Below are 16417 nucleotides of genomic sequence, written 5' to 3'. Positions count from 1 at the left end.
TTACATTTTGTTCTATTTTAACAGTGAATGGTAATTGCCTGGCTTTCTTCCTTAATGGCTTTAAGACATTTACCTTCCAGTCCCTCCCTGACTCAGCTTTCTTTAATCCTCGGATAGCTCAATTATAATCAACTACAGGTCATTAGTTATTTCTCTTGGTGCCCTAAGACACAATTTTCCATATACTTTATTTCTCTGTCTCTGAACAGCATTCCCTTCTGCCTTCATGTTAACACCTTACAGTAATTCCTAATCCAGTTTTGGCATACAGAACGGATGTCTCAGAAAAAAGACTTGGTTTATTTAATTCATTAATTCCTTTTAAGTAAATAATATTATGTTAGCTCTTCTCTAGCCTTTATCTGATCATTTCCTCTCATTATAAGATTTCCTGGCCTAGATTTTCAGGTCCCCTATCTAAAACTTAAGCCCATCAAGGGGCGCCTGGGTGGCTCGGTCAGTTAAGCGGCTGCCTTCGGCTGGGGTCATGATTCCAGGGTCCTGGGATCGAGCCCTGCATCGGGGTCCCTGCTTAGTGGAGATCCTGCTTCTCCCTCTCCCTCTCCCTCTGCCAGCTGCTCTGCCTGCTTGTGCTCTCTATCTCTCTGCTAAATATATAAATAAAATCTTTAAAAAATAAAAATAAAATAAAAAATAAAACTTAAGCCCATCAAAAACACACTAAATAATTTCACTGACCTTTAAAATAAAAACCATAAAAAATAAAATAAAATAAAAACATGAGTGTCCTAACAATATAGTCAAACACAAAAATTTAAATGGATCAAAATCCTGAAGTTAAGAGCTAAAGCTGTAAAACTCTCAAAGGAATGCCAAAATCTTCACAACCTTGGATTTGGCAAGTTTCTTAACTGACACCAAAAGCATAGGCCAACAAAAGAAAAAATAGATAAACTGGACTTAATCAAAATTAAAGTGCATCAAAGGACACTATAAAGAGAGTGAAAATACAAAAAAAAAAAAAAAAAGAGAGTGAAAATACAACCCTTAGAATGAGCAAAAATATTTGCAAATCATGTAAGGCTTTAATATCTAGACCATATAAAGAATTCTTAAAACTGAACAACCAAAAGAAAACCCAATTTAAAAATACGCAAAGAAAAAAAATAGGCAAAGGATATTAATAGACACTTCCCTAAAGAAGATATACAAATACAAAAATACAGAAATACAAAATATGAAATACAAAAGAAATACAAAGATAAGCACATGAAAAGATGTTCAATATCATTAGTTTTAATAACTAATGAAATGCAAATCAAAATCATAATGAGAAACCACTGCACACCTACTAGGATGGCTATAATAATTTTAAAATCTGGAAAATAAGAGTTGGTGAGGATACGGAGAAATTGGAACACTCATACACTGCTGGCAGAAATGTAAAATGGTGCAAATGCTACGGAAAACAGTCTGGTGATTCTTCAAATAGTTAAACACAGAATTACCATATGACCCACCAATTCCAATCCTAGATATTTATCTAAGAGAATTAAAAACAAGGGTTCAAGGGGCACCTGGGTGGCTCAGTCAGTTAAGCATCTGACTTTTGATTTTGGTTCAGGTCATGATCTTAGGGTCATGATATCGAGCTCCATGTTAGGCTCAGTGCTCAGCAGGAGTCTGCTTCTCTCCCTTTCCCTCTGCCCTCCCCATGCTTGCTTGCTGTCTCTAAAATAAATCAATCTTTAAAAAAAAAAAAAAAGGTTCAGGGCGCCTGGGTGGCTCAGTGGGTTAAAGCCTCTGACTTCAGCTCAGGTCATGATCCCAGGGTCCTAGGATCAAGCCCTGCATTGGGCTCTCTGCTCTGCAGGGAGCCTGCTTTCTCCTCTCTCTCTATGCCTGCCTCTCTGCTTACTTGTGATCCCTATCTGTCAAATAAATAAATAAAATCTTTTTTTAAAAAAGGATCAATATTATATGATTCCACTTATATGTAATATCTAGAACAGGAAAGTCCATAGATAGAAAGTAGATTAGAGGACACTAGGAACTGTGGAGAAGAGGTAATAGGAGTTACTGTGTAATGTGTACAGAGTTTCTATTTGGACTGATGAAAAATTTTGGAAACTGATAGTGGTGATGGTTATACCAAACTGCAAATATAGTTAAGGTCAATGAATTATATGCTTAAAAATGGTTAAAATGACAAATTTTATATTATATAATTTTCCCACAATAAAAAAGTTTTTATACTAGAATGTCAACTAATAAATGTAGAAAGATAGAATTAGAAAAACATTCAATTGTCAACCATCACAGTACGAATTTAGGCAAGAAATATCAATGCATGGTGAAAGTAGGATGTGAAATTGGACTTCATTTAGTTTCAAGGTATCACCCCACAAAATACTTATGAATAACACAAGGGAAAAAATACATGTGTTTATAGCAAAGAAACCTGGAAAATACCATTTTATTCAAGAGATCAAAATGAGCACCAATAACAGACTAAATCAATCCTGTCTGCCACCCAATAGGAAGCCATGAGGAGAATACAGAATCGCTTCTGTGATTTCCTGGTCTCAGAGTCGTAATTTATTCTAAACATGAAGAAGCTCTGAAAAAACTTGAATTAAGGGTAGGGGAATTAGAAAGATGTTGCTTAAGGGTAGAAACTTGCAAATGTAATGTAAGTAAGTTTTGGAGATATAATGCACAATACAGTAATTACAGTAAACAACACTATTATAAATTTCAAAATTGCTAAGAGAGTAGATCTTAACTGTTCTCACACACACACACACACAAAAACAATGATTATGTGACATAATAAAGGTGTTAGGTAACACTACTATAGTAATCGTATTGCAATATATAAATGTATAAAACCAACACGCTGTATACTTCAAACTTATACAATATGTCAATCATATCTCAAAAAAAATTTTTTTTAAAGATTTTATTTATTTATTTGACAGAGAGATCACAAGTAGATGGAGAGGCAGGCAGAGAGAGAGAGAGAGAGAGAGAGAGGGAAGCAGGCTCCCTGCTGAGCAGAGAGCCTGATGCGGGACTCGATCCCAGGACCCTGAGATCATGACCTGAGCCAAAGGCAGCGGCTTAACCCACTGAGCCACCCAGGCGCCCCTCTCAAAAAAAATTTTTTAATTAAAAAAACTAAGATGCACTCTACAAAATGACTGGTCAGTAATCTTCAAAACTGCCAAAGTCATGAAAGTCAAAGAAGAGTGAGGAAGTATTCCAGACTGAAAGAGACTAGGTACAATGGAAACTGATTCCATTTTGTATAGAGGACGTTTTGGGAAACTTGAATAAGGTCTCTGTACAAAGGATAAAGGGAGTTCTTCATACTATTCTTGTAACATTTTTTAAAAATTTTATTTATTTGTCAGAGAGAGAGAGCAAAAGCACGGAGAACTGCAGGCAGAACAGGCAGCGCAGGCAGAGGGAGAAGCAAGCTCCCTGCTGAGAAAGGAGCCCGAAATGGGACTTGATCCCAGAACCCCGGGATCATGACCTGAGCCGAAGGCAGACACTTAACCAAGTGAGCCACCCAGCCATCCCTCTTTTAATATTTTTTTTTAAATATGAAATTGCCTTAAAATTTTTTAACTTTTTAAAAAAATTTTTTTTAAAAGATTTTATTTATTTATTTGACAGAGAGAGATCACAAGCAGGCAGAGAGGCAGGCAGAGAGAGAGGAGGAAGCAGGCTCCCTGCTGAGCAGAGAGCCCGATGCGGGGCTCGATCCCAGGACCCTGAGATCATGACCCGAGCCGAAGGCAGCGGCTTAACCCACTGAGCCACCCAGGCGCCCCAACTTTATAAAAATTTTATGTAGTTTTTTATTTTTTTAGTAATCTCTACACCAAACATGGGGTTTGAACTCAGAACCTCAAGATCAAAAGTCACACACTCCATAGAATGAGCCAGCCAGGTGCCCCTGCTTTAAAAATTTTTAAAGCCTAGGGGTGCCTGACTGGCTCATATGGTTGGGTGTCTACCTGTCATGATCTCAGGGTCCTGGGATCAAGCCCCACTTTGGGCTCCCTGCTCAGTGGGGAGTCTGCTTCTCCCTCTCCTCTCCACTCATGCTCTCTGTCTCTCAAATAAATAAATAAAATCTTTAAAAAATAAAGTTTAAAAAAAATTTTTGTAAGCCTAAAAGAGAGGACGACTGGGTGTGCTTTCAGTTAAAGGCACAAAGTTAAGTGCCTTTAACTGAAGGCAGTTAAACATCTGCCTTCAGCTCAGGTCATGATCACAGGGTCCTGGGATCCAGTCCCACATCAAAGATTCCCCGCTCAACAGTGAGTCTGCTTCTCTCTCTCATTCTCCCTCTACCCCTGCCCCCTGCTCTCAATCTCTCTTTCTCCCTCTCAAATAAAGTATTTTTTAAAATTTTGTAATAAAATAAATAAAGCCTAGAAGAGTACCTAGCATATAATTAGAAATATATAACTATTTACTAAATTAAGTTCTACATTATAACACAGAATTTAGGGGAAAAACAAGACCAATCTCACAAGTAGGTATAATGCATGAAGACCTAAGGAACATGCACCCTAACATCTAAATATATCTTTGTTATCAATTCCCTCTGCGATAACAAAGAGTAAAGCAGACATAGGCAGTGAAGCAAGAAAGAAATAAAAGGTAGTTAAGAAAAATCAAAAATTATCAACCCTGGAATTTTGATGAGAACCAGACTGGGAAGTAGGATTTATCCATCCTATCAATTCTCTCACACCCCCAATATAGAAAAACACGATGACAGTGATATGACTGACTGCTATTGACCTTGCCAGCAGAGATATAAACTCATTATAAACTCATTTTTTCCATTCTTTCATCACATAGCTTGAAATATGGAGGAAATGTTAGCAAAATGATTTGACAATAAAAGAGAAAGCAAATAAATTTTAAGAAATAACCCTTTGCTTTTTTAAACACCCTTTCTAGTACAAGACAAAGAAATTATTTCAAAGGGGCGCCTGGGTGGCTCAGTGGGTTAAGCCTCTGCCTTTGGCTCAGGTCATGATCTCAGGGTCCTGGGATCGAGCCCCACATCGGGCTCTCTGCTCCGCGGAGAGCCTATTTCCTCCTCTCTCTTTCTGCCTGCCTCTCTGCCTACTTGTGATCTCTATCTGTCAAATAAATAAATAAAATCTTTAAAAAAAAACATAAAAAAAAAAAGAAATTATTTCAAAGATCAGCTAAATGAGTGGACCTGACCATAAATATAATCTCTGAAGAATTGCATGAAGTAGTCATGATTCTACCTAGAACGTAACATAACATATTTTCAAACTCTTGGAGAATAAGTGCAGATATTTCACTCACCATTTTAGGGAACCTCATCAACATATCCTTACAGCGCAGTGCACATGTAGATGCTCTTTGAAAATCCCCTTGAGCACATGCCTGAGAAAGTGAAAAAAATATGTATCAATAATTGGTTAAAATGAAATAACAAGCTATTTGTCTATAAGTCAACTTTAACTTTAACTTTAACTCGCATCAAAAAATCTTAATTTGGGGTGCCTGGGCGGCTCAGTCGTTAAGTGTCTGCCCTCAGCTCAGGTCATCCTAGAATTGAGCCCCATATCCGGATCCCTGCTCCAAGAGAAGTCTGCTTCTCCCTCTCCCACTTCCCCTGCTTGTATTCCCTCTCTCGCTGTGTCTCTCTCTGTCAAATAAATAAATACAATCTTCAAAAAAAATGAGAAGTCTTAATTTGTTTTCTTTTCAGCAACACTGGTTGGTCTAGCTAAACATAATAGCCAGCTCAAAATACAAAAAAAAAAAAAAAAGGAAGAATAATAATCATCTTGGGTAACACAAGAGTTGATAGTGATGGGAGTCATTAACTTTTTTCTGGAAATTGCAAAACTAGTGTACAATCTTGTGTTATTATATTATGATATAATGCCATATCTAACAGATGCTTCCCCAGCTTGGTAACTCTTGGATTTATCTCCACATCAGAGGGATTTTTAAATGTTAAACAGGAGTCTTTTGTCCTAAAACAGGCTCACAATAACTTCATAGTATGAACTGCTGTGAATATCTGCTATGAAAGGCAGCTAAGAGCAATCCTATCTTGGAGCCAGAAGAGCTACTCTAACAATTATTATATACAACCTTGAACCTTACACTCTCATGGTTTCAGTTTCCTCATCCATAAAGTCAGGACAATGTACTGTATTATCTCTTAAGATTCCTGTCAGCTCTATCATTCTGACTGAACAACTTCAAATGAATGAAAACATCATTCACACAATACATACAGGCACTTGTAGAAGAGGCTTGTTTCAGTCATTTAAAAATTTAGCTGACAAAGCATATTTTAGAAAAGAAACACGGACATATACAAGAAAATAATTTGATGAAGTACTTTGTAGGGGAAAGAAATTCCTGTATTTGCTGTGTTTTTTTCTCTTTCTTATGGGGCATCAAATATTCTTGTGCTTTGGTGCGACTGGGTGGCTCAGTGGGTTAAACCTCTGCCTTTGGCTCAGATCATGGTCTCAGGGTCCTGGGATGGAGCCCCACATCATCGGGCTCTCTGCTCAGCGGGAAGCCTGCTTTCCCCTCTCTCTCTCTGCCTGCCTGGGATCTCACTCTATGTGTCAAGTAAATAAATAAAATCATTTTAAAATTTTTTAAAAATATATTCTTGTGCTTTGGGTACCAAAACAATTGAGCAGAGAGAAGAAAAGATGAAGAATTTAAGATATCCAGCTTCTCTTTACTTTTCTTCTCTACCCACCTGCTGAATATTAAGCTTGACATCTTGCTGAGTAGAAACCCTCATCTAAGGCTTAAATGAATGCTAGATTGTGTTAAAGGGAAAAATAAATTGTGAACACAAGAGCCTCAATAAGCCAAATTTCAGTTATCTACAGAGTTTACAAAATAATATTCACATTTATACAAAGAGATGTTTGATGAATATACTTGCTAACTGACTCATTATTCAAGGTGGAGGAAATCATCGTAAAAGAGAAATGCTGGGCCGCCTGGCTGGTTAAAGCCTCTGACTTCGGCTCCGGTCATGATCCCAGGGTCCTGGGATGGAGTCCCACATCAAGCTCCCTGCTCAGTGGGAAGCCTGCTTCCCCCACCCACTTGCCTGCCTCTCTGCCTACTTGTGATCTTTGTCTGTCAAATAAGTAAATAAAATCTTAAAAAAAAGAGAGAGAGAGAGAGAGAAATACTGAGTGACAAACCCCGTATCGGAGAATGCTTTCTGTTCTTAGAACATATAAAGCAATACAATGCTATAAAAAAAATCCATAACCTATCCATCACTAATCAGATTTTACCTTAGTGGAAATAAAATCTCTAATAATTCAAGCTAGTTGTGAATATTATTCATTTTATTGGACCACAAATCAGTATTTCAAACCCAAAAGAGAATTCGGGTACAAGAAGTCTTAAAGAGGCAGCATGATGTAATGCTCTAGCAACCTTTGGTGAAGTGAGCATCAGACTCACCAAAGGAGCTCTTCAAAAATCACATGGCCCGGTCCCATCACTTATAAATTCTGATTCACTACATCTGGGGTAATGCCCAGTCTATACTAATGTAGTAAAAAGAATATGAGCTTTGGATTCCCAGTTTTTCTACTTTTTTTTCCAATCAAAATACAGTTGATATACAATGTTCTATTAGTTTCAGGAGTACCATACAGTTATTCAATAATTCCACTTCTTTGCTCAGTAAAGTCAGGCAAGTCACAGACTCTATGAGCCTCAATTTCCTTAACTGTAAAGGAAGGACAAGTATTATCTACCACATAGGATTGAACTTGTGAGAATCAAATGAGATCACATATACGAAAGCATTTTGTAAACCTTAAGACAGTATTCGAAAGGGGTGCCTGGTAGCTCAGTTGGTTAAGCATCTGACTTTTGATTTTGGCTCAGGTCATGATCTCTGGGTCTGAGATGGAGCCCTGTGTCAGACTCCACGCTGGGAGCGGAGGCTGCTTAAGATTCTCTCTCTCCTGGGCACCTGGGTGGCTCAGTGGGTTAAGCCGCTGCCTTCAGCTCAGGTCATGAACTCAGGGTCCTGGGATCGAGTCCCGCATGGGGCTTTCTGCTCAGCAGGGAGCCTGCTTCCCTCTCTGCCTACTTGTGATCTCTGTCAAATAAATATTTTTTTTTTAAATCTTAAAAAATAAATAAAAAAGATTCTCTCTCTCCCTTTCCCTCTGCCCCTCTTCCCTCTTCCTCTCTCTCTCTAAAAAAAGACAGCATGCAAAAATGTGAATAATTTTAGCAGTCAAAGCTACAACCAGTGCCAAGAATTGTAATAAAAGAGGTTATCTGCTGTGATGTGGTACTCATTGTTAAAGAGAGGAAACCTCTTTGAAATCATATCCTAGCAGATCTATAAAGTATTACATGAACCAAGAACTTAGCTTTCCCCTTCATTAGAAGAAAAGCTCCAAGGCTGGATCTGAACTCGTGCTTAAAAGCACTGGGTTATTACTTTTATGCAAGAAATGAAATGCTAGACTGACCATCACCTATGGTGATGCTACTAAGTGATAATGACAACAGAATCAATCAAATAATAAACTGTGCTGAACGGATCCACTAAAAACTTAAGCTAACTTCAAGTAAACCCTCACTTAAGCTCCGCAGTCAAAAATGTTATAGCTCGGGGCACCTGGGTGGCTCAGTGGGTTAAGCCTCTACCTTCGGCTCTTCTGCCTACTTGTGATCTGTCAAATAAATAAATAAATAAATCTTAAAAAAAATGTTACAGCTCCTAGTACCATGTCAAGTATGTAGTGGATGCTTAGTAAAAATGAGTTTCTTTGTTGATTTCCTAAGGACATTTCCCACTCAAAAATTCAAGCCATTTTTTCACATTCTTCAAGTACTCCCATAATATGCCATATCTTCCTACTGCACCCCTCACCCAAATTACCTCACCTTCCACTTTAACCAAAACTCATGTGCTCCCTTATCCAACATCTAATTGTCCTCTGCAATTTAAAATATCTATCTTATGCCCCTTTCCCTACCAGTAAAGTTCATAGTCTTTTCACAGCAGAGTTACTTGTTCATATTTTGTTTTATTGTGAAACTTCACTCATATTTCTTTAAAGCAATTACCAACTGTGTAAAGAACCAAGATGCCCTTCAACGGACAAATGGATAAGGAAGATGTGGTCCATATACACTACGGAGTATTATGCCTCCATCAGAAAGGATGAATACCCAACTTTTGTAGCAACATGGACAGGACTGGAAGAGATTATGCTGAGTGAAAGAAGTCAAGCAGAGAGAGTCAATTATCATATGGTTTCACTTATTTGTGGAGCATAACAAATAACATGGAGGACAAGGGGAGATGGAGAGGAGAAGGGAGTTGAGGGAAATTGGAAGGGGAGGTGAACCATGAGAGACTATGGACTCTGAAAAACAATCTGAGGGTTTTGAAGGGTCGGGGAGTGGGAGGTTGGGGGAACCAGGTGGTGGGTATTAGAGAGGGCACAGATTGCATGGAGCACTGGGTGTGGTGCAAAAACAATGAATACTGTTACGCTGAAAAGAAAAAAATTTTTTAAAAAAAGAAAGAAAATTCCCGAGGGGGAAAAAAAAAGCAATTACCCTGTTGTAATGCACCTGTTTACACATCTATATCTACCACAAAATTTACCTTAAGCTCCTGTAAGTGAGGTACTACATACTAACGTTACAGATCTTTTTACCTCTATTGCACAAAGCACTGACTTATATAATATTGACATATATATGTATACATACACACAGCAGGCACTAGATAAATGCTTCTTTATTCTCCTATATATGTACTGATTAGATTCATTTCCATCTCCTGGTATATGACACCTCTTTATCCAACTCCTCCAATCATTTTCTCCCTGGCTTTTATATTCAACCTATGTTTACATACATTCTATTTTGAAAATAACCTTCCTTTGACCATCCTTCTCTGAGTAGCTACTACTCAATTTTTCCTCTCACTGTCAAACATCCTCACCGAATACGCAATATGAATGCTTCTCAAATTTTAGCATAAAGTAGAATTACATGAAAGGCTTGCTGAAACATATTGTTGGGCTCTACTCGAAAATTTGATTCATTGGGTCTAGAGTGGGACCCAATAATTTGTATTTCTAAAAGGTTCCTAGTGATATTTTTTAAATGACCCTTTATTTTTTTAAGATGTATTTATGTGAGAGACAGTGCATGCACATATGCATGACTCGGCGGAAAGGGGCAGAGGGAGATAATCTTCAAGCAGACTCCCAGCTAAGTGTGGAGCCCAACTCAGGGCTTGATCCCACAACCCATGAGATCACGACCTGAGCTGAAACCGAGAGTCAGACGCTTAACCAACTGAGCCATCTAGGCATTACCCCCCCAACACACATAGGTGATACTGATGCTGCCAGTCACAGCTCTGGACCAATCCTAAACCAATACTTCTGATTCTTTTGTGTATATCTCAGGAGCCCTAGAACTCTTAAAAATTATTGAGGACTAGGGGCGCCTGGGTGGCTCAGTGGGTTAAAGCCTCTGCCTTCAGCTCAGGTCATGATCCCAGGGTCCTGGGATCGAGCCCAGCATCAGGCTCTCTGCTCAGCAGGGAGCCTGCTTCCTCCTCTCTCTCTCTGCCTGCCTCTCTGCCTACTTGTGATCTCTCTCTGTCAAATAAATAAATAAAAATCTTTAAAAAAAAATTATTGAGGACTCAAAGAGATTTTATCTAGGTTATAGCTAGTTGCAATTTCTACTAAGTTCAATAAAAAGCAATAAAGTTCATTTTGACAACTTTCGCCAGTGTTCTCATTGCTTTTAATTAAACTTAAAACTGAAATGTAAAAAATATTTATTATGTTAAACAAAATAAGTCAGTCAGAAAATGACAAATACCATATGATATCACTCATATGTGGAACTTAAAGAATAAAGCAGGGGCACCTGGGTGGCTCAGTCAGTTAAGTGTCTGCCTTCAGTTCAGGTCATGGGATCAAGCCCCACATCGATGCAGAGCAGGGAGACTACTTCTCCCTCTCCCTCTGCCTGCTGCTCCCCCTGCTTATGCTCTCTGTCAAATAAATAAATAAAAAAAGAAAAAAAGAAAACAGATGAACATAGGGGAATGGAAAAAAAAGAGGGAGGTGGGTTGGGGATGGGCTAAATGGGTGATGGGTACTAAGGAAGGCACTTGGTGTGATGGGCACTGGGTATTATTTAGTGATGAATCACTAAATTCTAAACCCAAAATCAATTTTACCATATGGTAACCAACTAGAATTTCAATAAGGGGGGAGTAGGAGACCTTAGTTTTGTCTGGTCCCTGGAATTCAGCTACATAGCTATCAAATCATTCTGAATACCCTGTGAACTCAACTGGAGATCTAAGAAAAGATTTGCTGTAATTCTACAAAGAGAAAATCGACCACTTTCTGCAAGGTAGGAGGTGCAGAAAAGTGAATCTGAGGCAATATCGGAAGATAAACCGCAGGATGAAGGAGCCTACCAGAGCTGGCTACTGGAAAGTGATATAGCAGCTATAAGCCAGCATTACACCTTGATCCCAAAACCAGACAAAGACCCCACCAAAAAGGAGAATTACAGACCAATATCCCTGATGAACATGGATGCAAAAATTCTCACCAAGATACTAGCCAAAGAACCCAACAGTACATTAAAAGGAATATTCACCACAACTAAGTGGGTTTAATTTTTTTTAAAACCTTCCAAACAGCTCTCCCCAGCAGTTGTACCACTTTACATTCACACCAGCAGTTATGAGGGTTCCAACTTCTCCATATCCTCACCAATTTCTTATTTTCCATTTTTGTTATTTTACATACCTGAATGGGTGTGAAGTAGCATCTCACTATGGTTTTCATTTCCATTTCCCTAGTGACTAATAATGTTGAGCATCTTTTCATGTGCTTATTGGCCATGTGTTTATCTTCACTAGAGAAATGTCTATGCAAGTCTTCTGCCAATTTTAAATTTAGGTTATTTGTCTTTTCATTGTTAAATTCAAATTCTAAGTGCTCTTTATATATTCTAGATGCTAGACAATTCTCAGATACATGACAGGTAAATATTTTCTCCCATTCTGTGGGCTGTTTTTTACTTAATCATAGTACCTTTGGATGAACAAAAGTTTTAAATTTTGAGGAAGTTTAATTTAGCAATTTCTTTCTTTGCTTGGGCTTGAAATAGCATATCTAAGAAATGATTACCTAATCATTACAAAGATTTATACCTATGTTTTCTTCTAAGAGCTTTATATTTTTATCTCTTTTAGGTATCTGACCATAAATGTAGGGGTTTATTTCTGGACTCTCAATTCTATTCACTTGATTTGTATGTCTGTCCTTATGCGAACACCACACTGTCTTCAAACTTAAGTTAAGATTTGAAATTAAGAAGTTTGAGTCTCCCAGCTTTATTTTTTATAAGATCTTTTTGTTCTTTTTCAAGTTATTTCAGGTATCATAAATATATTAATTTTAGGATCAATTTATCAATTTTTACAAAAGACAAGGCAGTTGGAATTTTGATAGGGATTGAATTAAATTCATAGATCTGTTTCAGGCAATACTGTCATCTTAACAATATTAAGTCTTCCAATCCATGAATATAAGCTAACTTTCCACTTATTTTGATCTTCTTAATTTCTTTCAACAGTATTTTATATTTTTCAGTATACAGTCTTATACTTCTTTAATTTATTCCTAAATATAATTCCTAAATAAAATTATCCCTATTCTCAGATGACATGATCTTGTATATAGAATATCCTCAGAAATACACACACACACACACACACACACACACACACACACAAACACAAACTACTAGAATGAATAAACAAGTTTAGCCAGGTTACAGGGTATAAAATACAAAAATCTACTGTATTTTTACCCACTAACCATGAGTAAACCAAAACTGAAATCAAGAAATTAAATTAATTCCATTTAAAGAGCACGTGGATGGCTCAGTTGGTTGAGCGTCTGACTCTTGGTTTCGGCTCAGGCCATGATACCAGGGTCGTGAGATGGAGCCCCACATTAGGCTGTGCGCTCAGTTTAAGATACTCAAGTTTAGGATTCTTGACCTCAGGGTGCCTGGGTGGCTCAGTGGGTTAAAGCCTCTGCCTTCAGCTCTGGTCATGATCCCAGGGTCCTGGGTTCGAGCCCCGCTTCAGGATCTCTGCTTGGTGGGGAGCCTGCTTCCTCCTCTCTCTCTCTGCCTGACTCTCTGCCTACTTGTGATTTCTGTCAAATAAATAAATAAAATCTTTAAAAAAAAAAAAAAGATTCTTGACCTCTGCCCCTCTCCGCCACTCGTGCAACGTGTGCACACATTGCTCTCTCTCTCGAATAAATAAATCTTTTAAAAAATTAATTCCAGGGGCGCCTGGGTGGCTCAGTGGGTTAAAGCCTCTGCCGTAGGCTCGGGTCATGATCCCGGGGTCCTGGGATGGAGCCCCACGTTGGGCTCTCTGCTAAGTGCAGAGCCTGCTTCTCTCTCTCTCTCTCTCTGCCTGCCTCTCTGCCTACTTGTGTTCTCTGTCTGTCAAATAAATAAATAAAATCTTAAAAAATAAATAAATAAATAAATAAAAATAAAAAATTAATTCCATTTAGGGGCACCTGGGTGGCTCAGTCAGTTAAGTATCTGCCTTCAGCTCAGGTCGTAATCTAATTAGGGTCCTGGATCGAGCCCCACATGGGGCACCCTGCTCAGTGGGGAGTCAGCTTCTCTTTCTCACTCTCCCTCTGTGCTCTCTCTCAAATAAATAAATAAAATCTTTAAGAATTAAAAATAATGGGGCATCTGGGTGGCTCAGTCGGTTAAAGCTTCTGCCTTTGGCTCAGGTCATGATCCCAGGGTCCTGGGATCGAGTCCCGCATCGGGCTCTCTGCTCAGCAGGGAGCCTGCTTCCCTTCCTCTCTCTCTGCCTGCCTCTCTGCCTACTTGTAATCTCTGTCTGTTAAATAAATAAATAAAATCTTTAAAAAAAAATTTAAAAAAATTAATTCCATTTACATTAACATCAAAAAATAAAACATTTAGGAGTAAGTTCAACAAAAGAACTGCAATACTTGTACACTAAAAACTATAAAATACAGTTGAAAGAAATTAAAGACCTAAATAAAATGAAAAGACATCCCATGTTCACAGATCAGAAGACTTAATATTCTTAAGATGGCAATGCCCCTTAAACTGAATTACAGATTCAAATGCATTTCCTATCAAAATTCTAGCAGGCTTTTACAAAAACTAACATCCTGATTTTATTTTATTTTTTTTTTTAAAGATTTTATTTATTTGACAGAGAGAGATCACAAGTAGACGGCAGAGAGAGAGAGAGAGAGAGAGAGAGAGGGAAGCAGGCCCCCTGCCGAGCAGAGAGCCCCATGCGGGACTCGATCCCAGGACCCCGAGATCATGACCTGAGCCGAAGGCAGCGGCTTAACCCACTGAGCCACCCAGGCGCCCCTAACATCCTGATTTTAAATCATATGAAAATGGGGGCACCTGGGTGGCTCAGTGGGTTAAGCCTCTACCTTCGGCTCAGGTCATGCATTGGACTCTCTGCTCCACAGGGAGCATGCTTCCCCCTCTCTCTCTGCCTGCCTCTCTGCCTACTCGTGATCTCTGTCAAATAAATAAATACAATCTTTAAAAAAATAAAATAAAATAAAAACAAATCATATGAAAATTTAAGGGACCCAGAATAGGCAAAAACATTTTTTAAAAAGAAGAGCAAAGTTGCAAGGCTCACACTTACCTATTTCAAAATTTACTACAAAACTATAATAATTGAGTTTACATAGTGACATAGGACATAAAAATCAATGCAACAAAACAGAGTCCAGAAATGAATCCTTACATTTAGGGTCAAATGACTTTTTATAGAAGTGCAAAAATAATTCAATGAACAAAGAAGAGACTTTTTTAAAAAGATGCTGGGGTACCTGAGTAGCTCTGTCAGTTAAGCAACCAAGTTTTTTTTTTTTAAGATTTTATTTATTTGACAGACATCACAAGTAGGCAGAGAGGCAGGCAGAGAGAGAGGGGGAAGCAGGCCCCCTGCTGAGCAGAGCGCCCCATGTGGGGCTTGATCCCAGAACCCTGAGATCATGACCTGAGCCAAAGGCAGAGGCTTAACCCACTGAGCCACCCAGATGCCCCAAGCAACCAACTCTTGATTTCAGCTCAGGTCATGATCTCGGGGATGTGAGTTCAGGCTCGCCGCCTGGTGTAGAGTCTACTTTTTTTTTTTTAAGATTTTATTTATTTATTTGACACAGAAAAATCACAAGTAAGCAGAGAGGCAGGCAGAGAGAGAGAGAGGAGGAAGAAGGGTCCCTGCTGAGCAGAGAGCCTGATGTGGGGCTCGATCTGAGGACCCCGAGACCAGGACCTAAGCCAAAGGCAGAGGCTTTAACCCACTGAGCCACCCAGGCGCCCCTAGAGTCTACTTTTTAAAAAAAAGAAAATTAACTCAGGGCACCTGGGTGGCTCAGCCGGTTAAGCAACTGCCTTTGGCTCAGGTGGTGATCCCGGGCTCCCTGCTCACTGGAGAGCATGCTTCTCCCTCTCCTTCTGCATGCCGTTCTGCCTACTGTGCTCTCTGTCAAATAAATAAATAAAATCTTAGAAAAAAAAGAAAATTAACTCAAAATCAATCATAGATTTAAACATTAAAGGGAAAGCTACTGAACTTATAGGAGAAAGTATTTCACATCTAGAGCTTGGTGAAGAATTTTGAGACATGACACCAGAAGCACAATCCATTAAAAAAAATCAATTAAACTTCATCAAAATTAAAATACTTTTGCTCTGCAACCCTATTAAGAGGAAGAAAAGACAAATACATATTTGAGGGGCATCTGGGTGGCTCAGTGGGTTAAAGCCTCTGCCTTCAGCTCAGGTCATGATCTCGGGGTCCTGGGATGGAGCCCCACATCAGGCTCTCTGCTCAGCAGGGAACCCTGCTTCCTCCTCTCTCTCTCTGCCTGCCTATCTGCCTACTTGTGATCTGTCAAATAAATAAATAAAATCTTTAAAAAAATACATATTTGACAAAGGACTCAAATCTAGAATACATAATTCACAAAATTCAACAGTAAAAAAAAATCAAACAACCCAATTAGAAAATAGGTAAGCACAAACTGACGTTTCACTTGAGAATATACAGATGGCATATAAGTACATGAAAAAATGTTCAACAACATTAGCCATTATGGGAAGTACAAATTAAAACCATGATGACAGGGAGCCTGGGTGGCTCAGCGGGTTAAGGCCTCTGCCTTCAGCTTGGGTCATGATCCCAGGGTCCTGGGATCGAGCCCCACATTGGGCTTTCTGCTCTGCAGGGAGCTTGTTTCCTCCTCTCTCTCTCTCTCTCTGC

The 16417-nt window shown here is 38.8% G+C and overlaps 1 protein-coding gene across 3 annotated transcripts in view; it reads right to left on the bottom strand.

Moving 5' to 3' along the window:
- Nucleotides 1-16417, bottom strand: part of LOC125092250 (cationic amino acid transporter 3) — a 311497-nt gene that overhangs the window by 230843 nt on the left and 64237 nt on the right. For all 3 annotated transcript variants that reach the window (XM_047716623.1, XM_047716624.1, XM_047716625.1), the window contains exon 8: nt 5329-5409. In XM_047716623.1, the coding sequence (XP_047572579.1) occupies nt 5329-5409 (81 nt within the window). The remainder of the gene's footprint in view (nt 1-5328; nt 5410-16417) is intronic.

Source organism: Lutra lutra, chromosome X (genome assembly GCF_902655055.1).
Source record: "Lutra lutra chromosome X, mLutLut1.2, whole genome shotgun sequence".
Taxonomy (NCBI): Eukaryota; Metazoa; Chordata; class Mammalia; order Carnivora; family Mustelidae; genus Lutra; species Lutra lutra.
Note: the sequence above shows the minus strand (reverse complement) of the source record. Positions and strands in the feature narration are given on the sequence as shown.